The sequence below is a fragment of the Geotrypetes seraphini genome, chromosome 12, assembly GCF_902459505.1.
Source record: "Geotrypetes seraphini chromosome 12, aGeoSer1.1, whole genome shotgun sequence".
Lineage (NCBI taxonomy): Eukaryota > Metazoa > Chordata > Amphibia > Gymnophiona > Dermophiidae > Geotrypetes > Geotrypetes seraphini.
The window spans coordinates 37,014,318-37,032,977 of NC_047095.1; the positions used below are offsets into that span (position 1 = coordinate 37,014,318).

An 18,660-nucleotide genomic window follows, 5' to 3' on the forward strand; every position below is an offset into this window, starting at 1 on the left:
CATCTGAGGGTAATCGAGGAACTGAAAGGGGCTATAGCTGAACTGCTTCAACTAATAGCCAATCTGCCGATCAAGTCAGGAAGGATTCCGGAAGACTGGAAAGTGGCGAATGTCACGCTGATCTTCAAGAAAGGTTCGAGGAGAGATCTGGGAACTACAGACCGGTGAGTCTGATCTCGGTACCAGGAAAGATGGTAGAAGCGCTGATAAAGGACCGCATCATTGATCACCTTGACGGATACAATCTGATGAAGACCAGCCAGCATGGGTTCAGCAAAGAAAGCTCTTGCTTGACGAATTTGCTGCACTTCTTCGAGGGAGTAAACAGGCAGATAGACAAGGGTGACCCGGTCGACATTGTATATCTGGATTTTCAGAAAGTGTTCGACAAGGTTCTGCATGAATGACTATTGCGAGCCATGGAATCGAGGGTGAAATACTCACGTGGATTAAAATCTGGCTGGCGGATAGGAAACAGAGCGAGGGTAACTGGACAATACTCAGATTATAAAAGTGTCACGAATAGAGTGCCGTAGGCTTCGGTGCTTGGACCAGTGCTCTTCAACATATTTATAAACAACCTGGAAGTTGGTACGACAAGTGAGGTGATTAAATTTGCAGACAATATGAAGTTATTAAGAGTAGTGAAGACGCAGGAGGATTGCAAAGACCTGCAACGTGACATGCTCGAGAAATGGGCTGCGACATGGCAAGTGAGGTTTAACGTGGATAAGTGTAAGGTGATGTATGTTGGTAACAAAAATCTTATACACGATGTCTGGTGCCGTACTTGGAGAGACCCCCTAGGAAAGAGATTTGGGAGTTGACAAGCCAATGAAGCTGTCCGCACAATGTGCAGCAGTGGCAAAAAGGGCAAACAGCGTACTAGGAATGATTAAGAAGGGGATCACTAACAGATCGGAGAAGGTTATCATGCCGCTGAACCGGGCCATGGTATGCCCTCACCTGGAATACTGCATCCAGCACTGGTCACCGTACATTAAGGACACGGTATTACTCGAAAGAGTCCAGAGAAGAGCGACTAAAATGGTTAAGGGGCTGGAGGAGTTGCCATACAGTGAGAGATTAGAGAAACTGGGCCTCTTCTCCCTTGAAAAGAGGAGACTGAGAGGGGTCATGATCGAAACATTCAAGATAATGAAGGGAATAGACTTAGTAGATAAAGACAGGTTGTTCACCCTCTCCAAGGTAGAGAGAATGAGAGGGCACTCTCTAAAGATAAAAGGGGATAGATTCTGTACAAATGTAAGGAAATACTTCTTCACCCAGAGAGTGGTAGAAAACTGGAACACTCTTCGGAGTCTGTTATAGGGGAAAACACCCTCCAGGAATTCAAGACAAAGTTAGACAAGTTCCTTTGACCTAAGGGCCGCTGCATGAGCGGATTGCTGGGCACGATGGACCACTGATCTGACCCAGAAGAGGCAATTCCTATGTTCTTAACCTGTTTGGCCACCTTAAGAGCATCACATACAATCGCACCCAAGTCCCGCTCTTCTGTCGTGCACATAAGCTCTTCACTCCCTAATCTGTACCGTTCCCTCGGGTTTTTGCAGCCCAAATGCATGACTTTGCATTTCTTAGCATTAAATTTTAGCTGCCAAATTTCAGACCATACTTCAAGCTTCGCCAGGTCTTTCTTCATGTTATTCACAACATCCGGCTTGTCTACTCTATTGCAGATTTTGGTATCATCTGCAAAGAGGCAAATCTTACCCGACAACCTTTCAGCAATATCACTTATAAAAATGTTAAAAAGAAGAGGCCCAAGAACAGAACCTTGAGGCATGTCACTGGTAACCATCCAGGACCCATCCTGAGGGTACTCAGTTTATTTATTAGACATCTGTGTGGAACACCGTCAAAGGCTTTGCTAAAATCTAAATACACCACATCTAATGCACATCCTCTATCCAATTCTCTGGTCACCCAGTCAAAGAAATTGATCAGATTTGTCCGACAAGACCTTCCTCTAGTGCAGGGATCTCAAAGTCCCTCCTTGAGGGCCGCAATCCAGTCGGGTTTCAGGATTTCCCCATTTGTATTGAAAGCAGTGAATGCACATAGATCTCATACATATTAATTGGGGAAATCCTGAAAACCCGACTGGATTGCGGCCCTCAAGGAGGGACTTTGAGACCCCTGCTCTAGTGAATCCATGTTGCTTCCGGTCCTGTAATCCACAGGATTCCAGAAACTTGACCATTCTCTGTTTTAAAAGTGTTTCTATTAATTTGCTTACCACAGAAGTCAGGCTTACTGGTCTGTAATTCCCTACTTCTTCCTTATTTCCACTTTTGTAGAGAGGAACTTCTATTAAAGCTGTTAAAAGTATTTTGCCTTTACTTTTTGATTTACGCTCGTATTTTACAAAAATGTGCAACATTCAGATGACATTCCAATGCAGGTATTTTGCTTCTACTGTGGTTGATTGGAAGCTGCCTTCAACAAGAAACCTAATCATTTTGAAGAAAACTATGTCCTGGAACCAGGTACATCAGAGACTTTTTCTTCAGTTGTTTATCACCAAATACAAATGCAGCACATATAATTGAGTGTCATTTTCAAAGAACTGTTTCAAATATAATTGTAAAATATGACCTTGTTTTCAATATTTAATCTGTATGCTCTATTATTTTTAATAGATTGCAGCAAAAATTGGAGGAGATTCTGGAGGAACACTGAATTCTAATGATTATGGTTATGGTGGACAAAAAAGACCTCTTGATGATGGAGGTAAGCTCTAGTTTAGAATTATTTGTCCTAGATATTTTACTCTTGATGATAATTTGCACAAAAATTTTGAAAATTCTGTAGTTTATTTGTAGTGTTTTGTGTAGAATTCTCTTGTCTGGAGGCCTGAAATTCCTTCCTGCCTTTTTTCAGGTTCCAGCCTCCTGCATTCCCTCTCACTCCAACTGCAGTTCTTTCTCCCTCTAAATACCATCCCTCTCACTTGCAGCCTGAATCCCTTCCTTGGCCCCCATAGTCTGGCATTTCTTTCCCTCTCTCCAGTGGCTATGAATCTCTTCCTCCCTTCCCATTCCATATCTGATCTTTGTTACTCTTCCTTTCTAACATCTCCCCCTCCCCCACTTGAGAGTCTAGCATCCATGTCCCCATCCACCACCTCTCTCGCTTGCACTCTGAATCCTTTCCCTACTCCCCATGGTTTGGCATATCTTACCCTCTCTACTTAAGTGTCGAGCATCCATGTTCCCTTCCCTCTCCTCTTCCCCCTGCAGGTCTAGCATTTATGTTCCCCCCTCTTCTCTCACCCACTTGCAATCCAGGATCCATGTCTCCTCTTCTCCCCCCCACACCATGAGCCTAGCATCCCTGTTCCCTCCTTTCCCCACCCCATCCCCAAATTGTGGTCCAGCATCCATGTCCCCATCCAATCCCCTTCTCCCACACAGGTCTGGCTTCTCGCCATCCGACCTTATCCCCCCTCCCTCTCCTTGTGAGATCAAATATACCCATAGGTCTTCCAAAGCAGCAGCGGTGGCAGCCGGCCAGCAGAGGCAGTGCTGTGAAGAGGCTGCTTATCCCAGGACAAGCAGGCAGGTATTCTCACTAGTGGGTGACGTCATCCAACGGAGCCCCAATGCGGACATCTCACAAGCATACTTGCTTGTAGAAACTTTTAGAAGTTTTGAGTTGCCCACACCGCGCATGCGCGAGTGCCTTCCTGCCCGATGCACTTGGCGTGTCTCCTCAGTTCTTTCTCTTCCGCGGAGCTGAGAAGTTTGCCTTTGAAACTCTCTGCGAGAAGTTCCTTTATTGTGCCTTCTGTGCCCGCGGGTTTGGGGGTTTGAGTTTTGTTTGTGCTCATTCTCGTTGGCTCACGTTGCGTTTTGTTGTTTAAAAAAAAAAAAAAAAATTTTTTTGAAAATTTCATTCAATCGTTCGACCGGGCAGGTCGCGTGGCCGCGGCCTCGCGGCTTCGACCTTGCGGCGTAGCTTTTTCGGCCTATGTCCCTGGCCTGTTACCGGTTTTAAAAAGTGTGTCAAGTGCCAGCGCGCAATTTCGTTGACGGACCCGCATCGACGCTGCCTTCAGTGTCTTGGGCCTCAACACCTTCCGAAATCGTGCTGGCCTTGCTCCACGCTCACAGCACGTGCGTTTAAGCGTCACTGTATTTTGTGGGAGTCGCTGTTTGGCATGGAGGCGTCCCCGGTGCTGCCCTCTTCACAGAGCGCCACGCCTTCGACTTCCGATTCTACATCTTCGGCCTCGAGTCTGCTCAAGCCTGCCTCGTTCGTGCCGGCCTCGACTCCGAAGCATGCTGCGGTGCCATCCAATGTCACACGGAAGCCTCCTGCGAAGTCGAGCCGCCTCCGGTGCCTCCTCGGCGCACACTCTCGCTGCTGGGAACAGAATCTCGGCGAATGTTTGGTCTGGCTTCGGGGCATGTCTCGCAAGGAGCAGAGTCTTTGCCCATGCCACCTTTGGAACCGATACCCTCGATGCATGGCTTGTCTGGCCCGGACCCTTCCTCCGTGATGCCGGGCCTCAAACCTTGGGGAGCGCCTCGGGGAGCCTCATCTCAGCCTCTGATGCTTCGATCCACAGCCTCCAGTCCCATCTACTTGGTGGCTGCCTCGTCTGGGCGCCGCTTGCCTCGTCGCTCGAGGCCTGCTTCTCGACACAGCTCTGGTCATCGATCGAGACATTCTTCGAAGCATTCATCGAGGCATGCCTCGCCTCGTCGGAAGCAACCTTTCCGGGAGTTTTCTCCAGAGTACTCGCCCCCTCCTCCTATGCTGGAACTCGAGGACTGCGGGGGTTCGTTCTAGCCGTGCTGGTCCTTGGCATCGGTGGACCAGGCCGCCTCATCTTCTTCGAGCCCGCCTCAAGGCCCGGCCCTGGCGGACCAGTTGTCATTCTCGTCCTTCCTGAGGCAGATGGCGGTGGATCTGGATATCACCCTGGATTCGGTTCCAAGTTCTCGAAGGAGTATCTGGAGACGATGCATCTTCCTCAACCTCCTGCCGAGTCTCTACGCCTGCCTCTACACAAGCTTCTGGACCAGACTTTCATGAGATGCTTCGAGACCCCATATTCCATCCCGGGGAAGTTGGATGCTCGATACCGCACGGTGCACCATAAGGGCTTCGACGGGGCACAGCTCTCGCACCAGTCTCCCTTGGTTGAATCCTCTCTGAAGTGATCTCATCCCTCCCAGGTCTATGTTTCTACTCCTCCTGGCCGGGAGGGCAAAACCATGGACAGATTTGGCAGGCGCATCTACCAGAACTCGATGGCTTCTCGAGTCTTAAATTACAGTTTTCATTTTGCAACCTACTTTGTGTTTTTTCTATCCATTCTTCAGAAATTTTTACCCTATCTGGACTCTCAGGCTTGCTTCGAGTATTCGGAGGTGCTGGCCTTGTCACAACTCCGCCTGCAGATGATGTAATCGTCTTACGACGCCTTTGAGTTCTCGGCCAGAGCGGCTGCTTGTTTGGTGGCCATGAGACGTTTAGCGTGGCTTCGCACCATTGATATGGACCCGAATCTCCAGGACAGGCTGGCGAACGTTCCCTGTGCGGGAGCGGACCTTTTCGACGAGTCCATCGAGGCGGCAACGGAGAAGCTGTCCAAACGTGAAAAATCTTTTTCAGTCTATTCTCCGCCAGAAGCCCAAGCCTGCTATCTCTCGTCCTTCTCGTCCTCCTATGATTTATCAAAGGCGCTACCCGCCAAAGCAGGCCCCCGCCAGTAAAGAGGCAGCATCAGCAGAAGCCCCAGCAAAAACCTCAGCCTTCTACTGTCCCTAAGGCTCCCCAGCTTTTTTGACTGTCTCGTAGGGAGCATAACTTCCATCGTTCTGCCCTCCCCGCTTTTACCCATCGGAGGTCGTCTCCATCATTTTTACCATCGATGGACGACTATTACCACTGATCTCTGGGTCCTTTTCATCGTAAGAGAGGGATATTCTCTTCAGTTCCATCATGTTCCTCCGGAACATCCTCCAAGAGAGTATCCTTCCAACTTAACCTAGACCGCCCTTCTTCTTCGGGAGGCTCAGACTTTGCTCCAACTTCGGGCCGTCGAGCCGGTCCCGGTGGACCAACAGAACAAGGGGTTTTACTCCCGGTACTTTCTTGTTCCGAAGAAGACAGGCGACCTGCGTCCTATTTTGGACCTCAGGGTGCTCAACAAGTTCCTGGTCAGGGAGAAGTTTCGCATGTTGACCCTGGCCTCTCTCTATCCCCTCCTCGAGCAGAACGACTGGTTATGCTCCCTGGATCTCAAGGAGGCCTACACTCATATTCCCATCCATCCGGCCTCCCGTCAATACCTCAGATTTCGGGTGGGATACCTTCATCTTCAGTACAGAGTGCTCCCTTTCGGCCTTGCTTCATCTCCCAAAGTCTTCACCAAATGCCTGGTTGTGGTGGCTGCAGCACTCAGGAACCATGGTCTGCAGGTGTTTCCCTACCTCGACGACTGGCTCATCAAGGATTCCACGTCTCAGGGGGCTGTCCGGGCCACTCAGAGGACAATCTGGTTTCTACAGAGTATGGGATTCGAGATCAATTTTCCCAAATCCCATCTTCAGCCTTCACAGTCTCTCCCCTTCATCGGAGCTGTTCTGGATACTATTCAACTCAGAGCGTTCCTTCCTCCTCAGTGCCTGGCGGCTCTTCTTCATCTTTGTCACTCTGTCTCTTCTCATCCGTCCATCTTGGCGAGACACATGATGGTGCTCCTGGGCCACATGGCCTCTACGGTTCACATGACGCCTTTTGCCAGACTTCACCTGCGGATTCCTCAGTGGACCCTGGCTTCTCAGTGGTCGTAGATCTCCGATCCTCTGATTCATCACATTCAGGTCTCTCCTGCTCTGCTGCAGTCGCTTCGCTGGTGGATGCTCTCTTCCAATCTTTCCAGAGGTTTGCTGTTTCACATACCTACCCATCAGAAGGTCCTCACGACCGACTCCTCGACCTATGCTTGGGGGGCTCATCTGGACGGTCTCCGCACCCAGGGCTATTGGACGAGTGCGGATCGTCTGTGCCATATCAATCTCCTGGAACTCAGGGCGATTTTCAATGCTCTCATTGCTTTTTAGCATCTGCTTCACGATATGGTGGTCCTCATCCGTACGGACAATCAGGTCGCCATGTATTATGTCAACAAGCAGGGAGGCATGGGATCGGCCTCCCTCTGTCAGGAAGCTCTGAAAGTTTGGGATTGGGCGATTCGCCACAACGCCTTCCTCAAAGCTGTCTACATTCAGGGACAATGCCTTGGCGGACAACTTGAGTCGTCTTCTCCAGCCTCACGAATGGGCTCTCCATTCCACGCCCCTTCATCAAATCTTCTCCCTGTGGGGAACGCCTCAGATAGACCTCTTTGCAGTTCCCCACAACTTCAAACTGCCTCAGTTCTGCTCCAGGATCTACACTCCTCATCGTCTCGAGGCAGATGCTTTTCTTCTGGACTGGGCAAATTTTTTTCTGTATGCGTTTCCTCCGTTTCCTCTCATTCAGAAGACTCTGGTCAAACTCAAGTCCGATCGGGCCACTATGATTCTGATTGCTCCTCGGTGGCCCAGGCAACCTTGGTACTCCCTCCTTCTGCAACTCAGCCGCAGGGAGCCCGTCCTTCTACCAGTGTTTCCATCTCTGCTTACGCAGCATCAGGGATCTCTGCTTCATCCCAACCTGCAGTCGCTACACCTGACAGCTTGGTTCCTTTCAGCGTAACTCCCCTTCAGTTTTCACCAGCTGTGCGGATGTTTTGGAAGCTTCAAGGAAGCCTGCTACTAGACAATGCTATTCCTAGAAATGGACTAGATTCTCTACTTGGTGTTTTTCTCAGCACAAGGAGCCTCAACATGCCCTATTGTCCTCTGTTTTGGACTATCTTTTGCATCTGTGTCAATCTGGCTTCAAGTCTACATCGATTAGAGCAGTGATTCCCAACCCTGTCCTGGAGGAACACCAGGCCAATCGGGTTTTCAGGCTAGCCCTAATGAATATGCATGAGAGAGATTTGCATATGATGGAAGTGATAGGCATGCAAATTTGCTTCATGCATATTCATTAGGGCTAGCCTAAAAACCCGATTGGCCTGGTGTTCCTCCAGGACAGGGTTGGGAACCACTGGATTAGAGTCCATCTTAGTGCAATTGCTGCTTTCCACCAGCCTCTTCAAGGGAAACCTCTTTATGCACATCCTGTGGTTTCCAGATTCATGAAAGGACTTTTCCATGTCAATCCTCCCCTCAAACCGCCTCCAGTGGTTTGGGACCTCAATGTTGTTCTTTCTCAGCTTATGAAGCCTCCATTTGAACCTCTTTAACAAGGCTCCTCTGAAATTTCTCACTTGGAAAGTGGTGCTTCTCATTGGCCTCACTTCTGCTCGTTGAGTGAGTGAACTTCAAGAATTGGTTGTGGATCTGCCCTTTACAGTGTTTCATCATGACAAGGTGGTCCTTCGCACTCATCCCAAATTCCTCCCCAAGGTGGTCTCGGAATTTCATCTGAATCAATCCATTGTTCTTCCTGTGTTTTTTCCGAAGCCGCATTCTCATCCTGGAGAATCAGCTCTTCACACTCTGGACTGTAAGCGTGCCTTGGCTTTCTACTTGGAACGCACCAAGCCTCACAGAACTGCTCCTCAACTTTTCATCTCCTTCGATCCGAACAAGATGGGACGCCCTATCTCTAAGCGCACCATCTCCAACTGGATGGCGGCTTGTATCTCTTTCTGCTATGCCCAGGCTGGATTACCCCTTCACAGTAAAGTCACAGCCCATAAGGTCAGAGCAATGGCAGCCTCTGTAGCTTTCCTCAGATCGACACCGATTGAGGAGATTTGTAAAGGTGCCACTTGGTCCTCAGTTCATACCTTCACCTCACACTATTGTCTGGATACCTTCTCCAGACGGGATGGACAGTTTGGCCAAACAGTGTTACAAAATTTATTCTCCTAAGTTGCCAACTCTCCCGCCATCCCATTGTGGTTAGCTTGGAGGTCACCCACTAGTGAGAATACCTGCCTGCTTGTCCTGGGATAAAGCAATGTTACTTACCGTAACAGTTGTTATCCAGGGACAGCAGGCAGCTATTCTCACGTCCCACCCACCTCCCCTGGGTTGGCTTCTCTGCTAGCTATCTGAACTGAGGAGACACGCCCGGTGCATCGGGCGGGAAGGTGCTCGCGCATGCGTGGTGTGGGCAACTCGAAACCTCTAAAAGTTTCTACAAGCAAGTATGCTTGTGAGATGTCCGCATCGGGGCTCCGTTGGATGACGTCACCCACTAGTGAGAATAGCTGCCTGTTACGATAAGTAACATTGCTTTACGGTCAGCCTTACCAGGGCCTTTCCTCTGCCATGTCATCTTTCTACAGGAAGGGATGCAGCAGAAGGAAGGCCCTGGTGGGGGTCAACCGGTCAGTGGTGCTCAACCGGTGTCTACCGGTGTCTACCAGCCCTGTCAACCAGGTTGTGAGTATTTTTTTTTTTTAAATTGGAACTGCGGATTATATTTTCTAGTGGGTTGGAACTGTGACTTTTGTTTTGAAGTTGTCTTAGAACTGCGGGTTTTGTTGTTGGTTTTGTTAGAATTGCAAGTTATGTTCTGAAATTCTGTGGAAACTGCAGCTGTTCGGTTGCGTGGTTCACCAAATAGATCATTTATCAAACGCTAAACTTTGTTGGGCAGTACAAATATTGCAGTATGTGGAGAATAAATTTTGAAATTTTTGAATGTGTGGAAATGTTACGGTGGAGGGCTCCAGATATGTATTTTGGGCACAGTTGAACGAGCCAGTGCCTTCCCACGCGCAGGAGGTGCGAGCTTGTTCTCCTGCATGGGCGGGAGAGTCCTAGCATTTACGGCCTGTTCACTGAGGCTACCCTTTGCACAGCGTGTGCTGCAGCTGTGTTCGAGTTGAACAGATGGACACTGTTTGTGGAGCCAGTGCCTTTCAGCGAGCAGGAGGCTTTCGTTTGTGCTCTGATGCTGGCGGGAGTGCCGCAGCGTTCTTGGAGTCTGTTTCAGCAACTCACTACTCTCTGTGCATACCGCGGTCTCCCTGTTTTTGGACATAGATGTGTCTTCGGGCTGCAGTTGCCAATGATGCGGCAGTTTGACACACTCCCAAGGCGGTTATTTGGGCATATCTAATTTTATCCCAGGACAAGCAGGCAGCATATTCTCACATGTGGGTGACGTCATCCACGGAGCCCTGACGCTGCCTATTGGGGGGTCGGATCCTGGTGCTGGCCGCGAGCCCTGATATTCTCGCGAGTCCTCGCCCTTTTTCTCGGCGGCTCGTTGTTCTCACTCGCCTACCCCGGAGGACGATCGGTCCGGTGTGCGACCTTCCTCGTTTTCGAAGTTTGTTCTGGATATGGATGACGTCACCCACATGTGGGAATATCTGCCTGCTGTCCATGGATAACACCTGTTACGGTAAGTAACTGTGCTTTTCTCACATGGGAGCCATCCTGAATTGCCTGAGGGTGCTGGAGAGGGAGAACCATTACGTGCTTGGCTCCTCAGTTGCGGCTTATTCCTGCACTGAGTCCACAGCAGGCAAATTGCTGCTGGCAGAGATCAGTGGCAGGGGGATACCCGGGTCTTGGTTCGGATCTATTCTCCTATTTCCCGGGGTCCCTGTAGGGTGAGGATTATACATTTTGTCTGTTTTCCTCTTCTTTGCGCCTTGGGACTGCGCTGCTGGTATCTGGTAGCGCTATAGAAATAATTCATAATACTAGAGTGCTAGGTTTTCCTGTTGTGCTGCATTCTACTTGTGGAGTGGGGTAGCCTGGTGGCACCTTGCCTTTTCCAGCGGGCAGTACTAGGTTTTATTTGTTTCTGGAGCAATGCAAGGTCCTGTGTTTTACAGGATACTAAACAGACTTATGAGGCAACCGTCTTCTCCTGACGTATGATACGCATCCCCCCTATTTTTCCCTGTTCACATAGTTATTCGAGGGTTCACTTCACCTTGAAGGCATGAACTAGGCGGCTCTCAGAGGGGGGAGCCAAGGCTATATGTCAGTTTGAATCATCCCTGAAGTTTCTTTTTTGGAATGGGTGTCTTATCTTTCAGACATCCTCAGTGTTCTCCCCAGGGCCTTTCAGCTGGGCGCTACGCCCAGCTAATTTAGATGACTGCCCGGCTGTCATCTATCGCAAATCCTGCTGCTGCCACTGCCGCTTAACATAAAAAACAAAAAACACCTCTCACCGGCTTGGAGACGCGAACTCGGTAATTTGTATTTATTTCACAGGCAGCTGCCTTAGCCCGTAGCGAACTCATGTTTCGGGGCTCTAAAGTGTGCGTGCCGGCTTTCCTTCTCTTCCCTCCAAAACTGGAAGTTACGTCCCGGGGGGGGGGGGGGAAGAGAAGGGAAGCCGGCACGCACACCTTAGAGGCCTGAAGTATGAGTTCGCTACGGGCTAAGGAAGCTGCCTGTGAAATAAATACAAATCACTGCCGATTTATAAGCATGGGACGGCACATCAGAAGCTGATCTGAAGGGCACTCCTCAGGTTGCCTCCAGTTTTGTTTGGGAGGGTTACTGAGCTATTTTGCTGTTTCTTTAACCAGACTCTGTCCTCTGATTGGGTATGTTTCCCTGTCTCCAGAAAGCAGAATAATCCTGCTGCATTGAGTGTAAACAATACCTCCCACAAAGCTGCTGATAATGCCTCTGCTCAGATCATAGTCTGGGACTCCTCTGGGAGAAAAAAAAAAGGTGTCAAGTTCCCTTCAGTTCCGGCAAGCAGGGTGATCAAGACCACATGGGGGGGTTCTGCCTCGGGAAAGTTTAGTTTTTGGTCTCTTGGATTGTTACTCGGTTTGTAACGTCATTTTTTTCTTGAGAGGGCGCAGAATCCGAGTTGTGCCTCTGCCACTTGAATTTCCTGGTGAAGGAAGGGGGTCAGTTGCTCTAATTTTTCCTAAGTCACAGCAAATGCCCATTGACCCCCAAAAGAGGCAGGATGGCAAGTCATTATTAATCAGTTGTATGTATCTAGGGATAGCAAAGAACCATAGCGACAACTTTTAACTTCAGGAAGGAAAACTACGAAGCAATGAAAGGAATGGTAAAGAAGAAACTTAGGAACACTTCCAAAAAATGGCATATGGTAGAACATGCCTGGTCCTTTTTCAAGAATACAGTGAGCGAGGCGCAAAATCTGTATATCCCCAAATTCAGAAAAGGATGCAACAAGAGTCGAACAAAAGACCCGGCGTGGATAACTAAAATAGTGAAGGAAGTGATAGGCAATAAGAAAAACTCATTCAGAAAATGGAAGAAGGACAAATCTGAGGGAAACTGGAAAGATCACAGAAAGTATCAAAAAGAATGTCACCGTGTGGTTCGAAAAGCCAAAAAAGAGTATGAAGAGAGGCTAGCCAGGGAAGCATGAAATTTCAAGCTGTTCTTTAGATATATTAAAGGGAAACAGCCGGCTAGGGAGGAGGTGGGACCACTGGACGACGGAGACCGGAAGGGAGCGGTGAAGGAAGAGAAAGAGGTCGCAGAAAGTCTTAACATGTTCTTTTCATCGGTATTTACAAGCGAAGACACAACCAACATACTGGAACCTGAACAAATCTTCAAGGGAAATCAAGCACAAAAGTTAACATCCATGGAAGTGAGCCTTGATGAGGTGCGCAGGCAGATAGAAAAACTAAAAACTGACAAATCGCCGGGTCCGGATGGAATCCATCCAAGGGTTCTGAAGGAACTAAAGGAGGAAATAGCGGAACTACTGCAGCAAATTTGCAACCTATCTCTGAAAACAGGTGTGATTCCGGAGGATTGGAAGATAGCCAACGTTACGCCCATCTTTAAAAAGGGATCAAGAGGGGACCCGGGAAACTACAGACCGGTGAGTCTGACCTCGGTTCCGGGGAAAATGGCGGAAGCACTGATAAAAGAAAACATCGATGAACATTTTGAAAGAAACAAACTTCTGAAAACCAGCCAACATGGTTTCTGCAGGGGAAGATCGTGCCTGACTAACTTACTGCACTTCTTCGAAGGAATTAACAAACAAATGGACAGAGGAGAGACCCCATAGACATCATATACCTAGATTTCCAGAAAGCCTTTGACAAGGTGCCTCATGAACGTCTACTCCGGAAACTGAAGAACCATGGGGTGGATGGAGACGTGCATAGATGGATCAGAAACTGGTTAGAAGGTAGGAAACAGAGGGTAGGGGGTGAAGGGCCACTACTCAGACTGGAGAAAGGTCACGAGTGGTGTTCCGCAGGGCTCGGTGCTCGGGCCACTGCTTTTTAACATATTCATAAATGATCTAGAAACAGGGACGAAGTGTGAGATAATAAAATTTGCGGACGACACCAAACTATTTAGTAGAGCTCAGACAAAGGAGGACTGCGAAGAATTGCAAAGAGACTTGGACAAACTAGGGGAATGGGCAGAGAGATGGCAGATGAAATTCAATGTTGGGAAGTGTAAAGTATTGCATGTGGGAAGCAAAAACTCGAGGTATAATTATGCGATGGGAGGGATGTTTTTGAATGAGAGTACCCAAGAAAGGGACTTGGGGGTGATGGTGGACATGACAATGAAGCTGACAGCACAGTGCGCAGCTGCCGCTAAGAGAGCGAATAGAATGCTAGGTATAATCAAGAAAGGTATTACAACCAGAACGAAAGAAGTTATCCTGCCGCTGTATCGGACAATGGTGCGTCCACATCTTGAGTACTGCGTCCAGTATTGGTCACCGTACCTTAAGAAGGATATGGCATTGCTCGAGAGAGTTCAGAGGAGAGCGACACGACTGATTAAGGGGATGGAAAGCCTTTCATACGCTGAGAGATTGGAAAAACTGGGACTCTTTTCCCTAGAAAAGAGAAGATTAAGAGGGGATATGATAGAGACTTACAAGATCATGAAGGGCATAGAGAGAGTAGAGAGGGACAGATTCTTCAAACTTTCAGAAAATAAAAAAACAAGAGGGCATTCGGAAAAGTTGAAAGGAGGCAAATTCAAAACTAATGCTAGGAAGTTCTTCTTTATACAACGTGTGGTGGACACCTGGAATACAATTCCAGAGGAAGTTATAGGGCAGAGTACAGTACTGGGGTTTAAGAAAGGTTTGGACAAATTCCTGCTGGAAAAGGGGATAGAGGGGTTTAGATAGAAATTTACTGCACAGGTCCTGGACCTGTTGGGCCGCCGCGTGAGCGGACTGCTGGGCGCGATGGACCTCGGGTCTGACCCAGCGGAGGCATTTCTTATGTTCTTATGGGTTCCAGTGCTGTTTGCTGTTTGAACTGCAGTGCTTAATGTGTGCAGCTCAGAAGAGAGGTGTGTTTTTTTTTGTGTGTAAAAAAAAAAAAATCCTATCCCTTACAATACAAGGAAAAAATCTTGCCAAATCATCAGATGAGAGCTGCTACTTGAAGTTCCTACGATGGTATGATTTTGAAGTGCAGGGATTTTCATGCTGTGCATTGTGCACTGATGTTGGTATAAGTTAATTATCGCGCAAACGGGGCTATGTGCACGGCTGCTGTTTCCAAGTCCTGCAGGAAGGTAGAGTTGTAGTTCCATGACAGAAATCGAGTTTTCTCTGGGCTATTTTCCAAAACTTCAGGCCAATGAAAAGTTTGTGGATGCTTTCTCTTTGATAACTGGTACACACATCTATCATGAAACTAAGATCATTGAGCACTTTCTCTTTGAAAAAGTCATCCAAGAAAATAAGTACTCCCATAGATTTAAACCTTCCTTTTCTGGAAACAGCATCTGGGTAAATAGCTTAAAAAATTGCTCTTAATGCATAGACTTTCCTAAGTTTGGGGACTGGGTAAAATAAGGATTGCCCGGATCCCACAGACCTCGCATATCTTTGTGGCATGGGGTCTGCAGGGCATTTTAACACCCGCAGATCTCACGGTTCCCACTCAACCTTGAGGGAAGCAAATTTTTAAGGATGTGAGGTAGAGATCCGTGAGGCTCATGGGGCCTGCAAGATCCTCGTTTTACCCAGTCCTCTAGGTTTGTGTGTTGTCACTATGCATGTCATGCACAAAATATATATTTTTTTGTGGTGTTTTGGGGGACACGAGTGACTATACTTTTCTTGGGTCTCTTTTTAGTATCAAAGTTGTTCCTTAAGGATCTTTTTCCTGTACATGTTCTTGCCCTAGATCAGTGGTCTCAAACTCAAACCCTTTGCGGGGCCACATTTTGGATTTGTAGGTACTTGGAGGGCCACAGAAAAATATCTTATTAAAGAAATGACAATTTTGCATGAGGTAAAACTCTTTTCAGTTTATAAATCTTTCCTTTTGACTAAGTCTTAATAATAATATTGTCATTTATAGCTAAAGAGACATATGATCAAGAAACTGTTATATTTTACTTTTGTGATTATGATAAACATACCGAGGGCCTCAAAATAGTACCTGGCGGGCCGCATGTGGCCCCCGGGCCGCGTGTTTGAGACCACTATCCTAGATGGAAACACTAGGGATGGACTGTCTTAGGAAAGGAAGAGCAGAGAGGGTGGACAGTGGATGCAAGGGTCAGAGAGAGGGTGGATAGTGGTTGCAAAGGTCAGAGAGAGGGTGGACAGTAGATGGAAGGGGTAGAGAGCGAGAGGGCAGAGGCTGGGTGGAAGGGGCAAAGAGAGATAATAGATGCTGCATGGAAGGGAGTGAGGACAAACGCTGAATAGAAAGAAGAGAGTGAAGAGAAGATGATTAAAGCAGAAATGACAAGGTAGAAAAATTTTTTTTTTTTTTGCTTTACGTAGAATCAAGTAGTATTGTAACTATTGATTAAAGTTTATACATAGGAAATGGAAATAAGGCAGTTTTTTGGGACGAAACCGTTTCCTCATGTCAGGACAGGATACCATAACAGCTGTATATTGTACTGTCTTGAAGAAAGATTTGGCCTCTGAAAGCTAATTGAAAAATGGATTAGTCCAATAAAATGGTATTTTCTTATTTCTCATTATTTGTTTTATTTCTATTTGTTAATTTGTAAAGTGGTGGTGATTATGTATCAGTATTTTCAAATTTACATCTACTGTCTTTATATTTTGCAAAGTAATAGGGGACATATGTCACTGTTTCTGTGGTGTTGCATTGTATGCAGTTTGTTTTCTTGTTTAGTTTAACTTTTGTCTACATATTTCTATTTTTAATTTGATTATTCCATATTGGGCGAGGGTGTATCTGTGTTCTGTGTGTATAAAAAGGACATGGCTTTCTGTTAGCAATGACTGTACAGGATCAATTGACTGTGCAGGATCTGGCTTTAGTTTTACAATGCTTGTGTTGGTGTTCTAGTGCTCACTGCAGTGTTTAAGATGCTGCCTTTTCCTAGGTGCACCCTTGTGTGACTCATGGATTATTACTAGAAATATCTTTTTTATATAGAGGAGGGTTTAAAAAAAAAAGATCAGCACTGGCTGTTATATATACTAGATACGCCACAGGATTTAATGACCCTATTCTTACTTTACTGTTGACATAGGCGTTGTCCCCCCATTAACACCACACACATATTCACTATAAAGAATTAAATTAAAGTTGTATTAACATTAAGCAGCTTTCAAATGACATTATGTGTAAATATGTTTATTGAACAAGAGCGTAAAAACAGCATACAAGAAAACAAAACATTTTTTCCCATACCAGGTCAATTCCCAATCCCCCCCAACCCCCCCTCCCACCCCACCCAGGCAGCAGCAACTAAAACCAGGATAAGAAACAAACAAGGAGCATCTCAAGCATCCCAGAGTTGTCTACGAACATAGGGAGTGAAGGTCAAACTAAAAGAATACCAACATTGACGAAAAAGTCTGCCTGCCTTGGTTGACATGTCCACAATGTCTCTGCGCTCCAGCAACATCTGCTGTAGCATTAATGCTCTCCACTGTTGAAAAGTCGGGGGCTGAGAAGAAAGCCACTGCAACAGAACACACTTCCTCCCCAGCAGTATAGTCCTCTTAAGAAAGGCCGAACAGCCCGGCTTGGGCGGGTGAAAACGAATCTGTAGAGAAATGAGGAAACTCGGATGAAGTCTCCAGGAGCACCCCCATAGCTGGGCTGGTCAAATGACATTATAAGCAAATAAAAATAAAATATTTTTAATACATTGCTAATTATTACTTGCATCTTTACCTAAACTGTTTTGCCCTAGCTCTCACTTTGATCTTAATCTGCTACTTTACTATTTTGCTGTAGTGCAATCACACAGGTCTCATTCAAGGCTCAGTAACACCTCTCCATAAATTATGTGGAAGAGGTCTGGAAGTGGGGATTGCATCTATTTCATATCCTCAGTGAGACCTCAGGAAGGAACCTAGTGATCAAAACATTATTAGAAGTGCTGTAGAGCCGTTCCTTGTATGACTGGATGAGCTATATTTATATTTTTTTTCTTAGTTGTTTAAATTCATGCAGAAATAAATGGCTAGATTAAACCCAATGACTTCATTAATGCATTTCCCTTTTTTAAACCTCTATACCATTTGAAAGAGGGCACATATCTAATTATTCACTTCTAGAATTGGATACTTCTTAAATTTAGTAAAAATATTTTGGCACAAGTGTCAAACCTTAAAAAGGGAAGTCATATTGAGTATTGAAAAACAATAATAATTAACTAATAAAAATAGTACACATTTAGGGCTCATTTTACAAAGGTATGCTAGTGTTTTTAGCGCACGCACCGGATTAGCGTGTGCTACCTGAAAAACTACCACCTGCTCAAGAGGAGGCGGTAGCGGCTAGCACACGGGGCATTTTAGTGCACACTATTCCATGTGTTAAGGCCCTAATACACCTTTGTAAAAGGAGCCCTTAATTTTCCCCACTACCAAATTTCCCCACCCCGCCTGGCTACTTTTTCATGCCACCCGGCTGGAAAAAATTTCTGGGGAGAACACTGCATCCGGGTACATATACTTTGCCAAGAGGCACTGTATTCTGTTGCTACTTTTCCCTTTAACAGCAGTTAGTATTTGGGAGAAGCTTATGTGGAGTTGTTTTAACTCCTAGCCATCACGAACCTGTTTTCAGAATTCCAAGCTGTGTGATCCAGGTTGGCCGTTTTCTTCTTCTTCTCTTCTTTCTTACACTGCAAAACTGGAGTTTTCTCAGGACAGTTCTTTTCTTTCATTCAGATCTTGCAATTCTCATCCAGCCCGTTCCCCAACCTCCCGTGTGTCATTCGCAAAGGGTCTGACAACTCATTAGGTTTTCTAGCAGAGGGGGGGATGAGAGAATGTCCGATAACTTTGAATACTCTTTTCCCTTTCCTGATTTTTTCTAAGACTCGCTGTATATTGAGCAACCAAAGGTGATATGGGTGCAAGGTCCCCTTCAAGGCTTCCTGGAACATGAGACAATAGTTCAAGTTCCTCCAGAACAAAGAAGCAAAGGAAGTTATGTAGTTTTCTTTGTAGTGTCCATGAAGGGGGTATCGGTCGGTCTCATATGAGTCAATTAGTTTCTCAAAGTTAGAATTTTCTGAAAGAAAATTGTGACATTGGTCATTACAGCGGGTCTACAGTGAGAGTTCTTTACAGCGCTCGGTCTCACAGATGTCTATTTAAATATCCCCATATGACCATCACCGGTGTATTCGCTGTGACATCCTT

At 46.7% G+C, this 18,660-nt stretch overlaps 1 protein-coding gene across 3 annotated transcripts in view; it reads left to right on the forward strand.

Annotated features, from left to right (window-relative positions):
• Positions 1-18,660, forward strand: part of FUBP1 (far upstream element binding protein 1) — a 288,549-nt gene that overhangs the window by 13,073 nt on the left and 256,816 nt on the right. For all 3 annotated transcript variants that reach the window (XM_033916010.1, XM_033916009.1, XM_033916011.1), the window contains exon 2: positions 2,667-2,757. In XM_033916010.1, the coding sequence (XP_033771901.1) occupies positions 2,667-2,757 (91 nt within the window). The remainder of the gene's footprint in view (positions 1-2,666; positions 2,758-18,660) is intronic.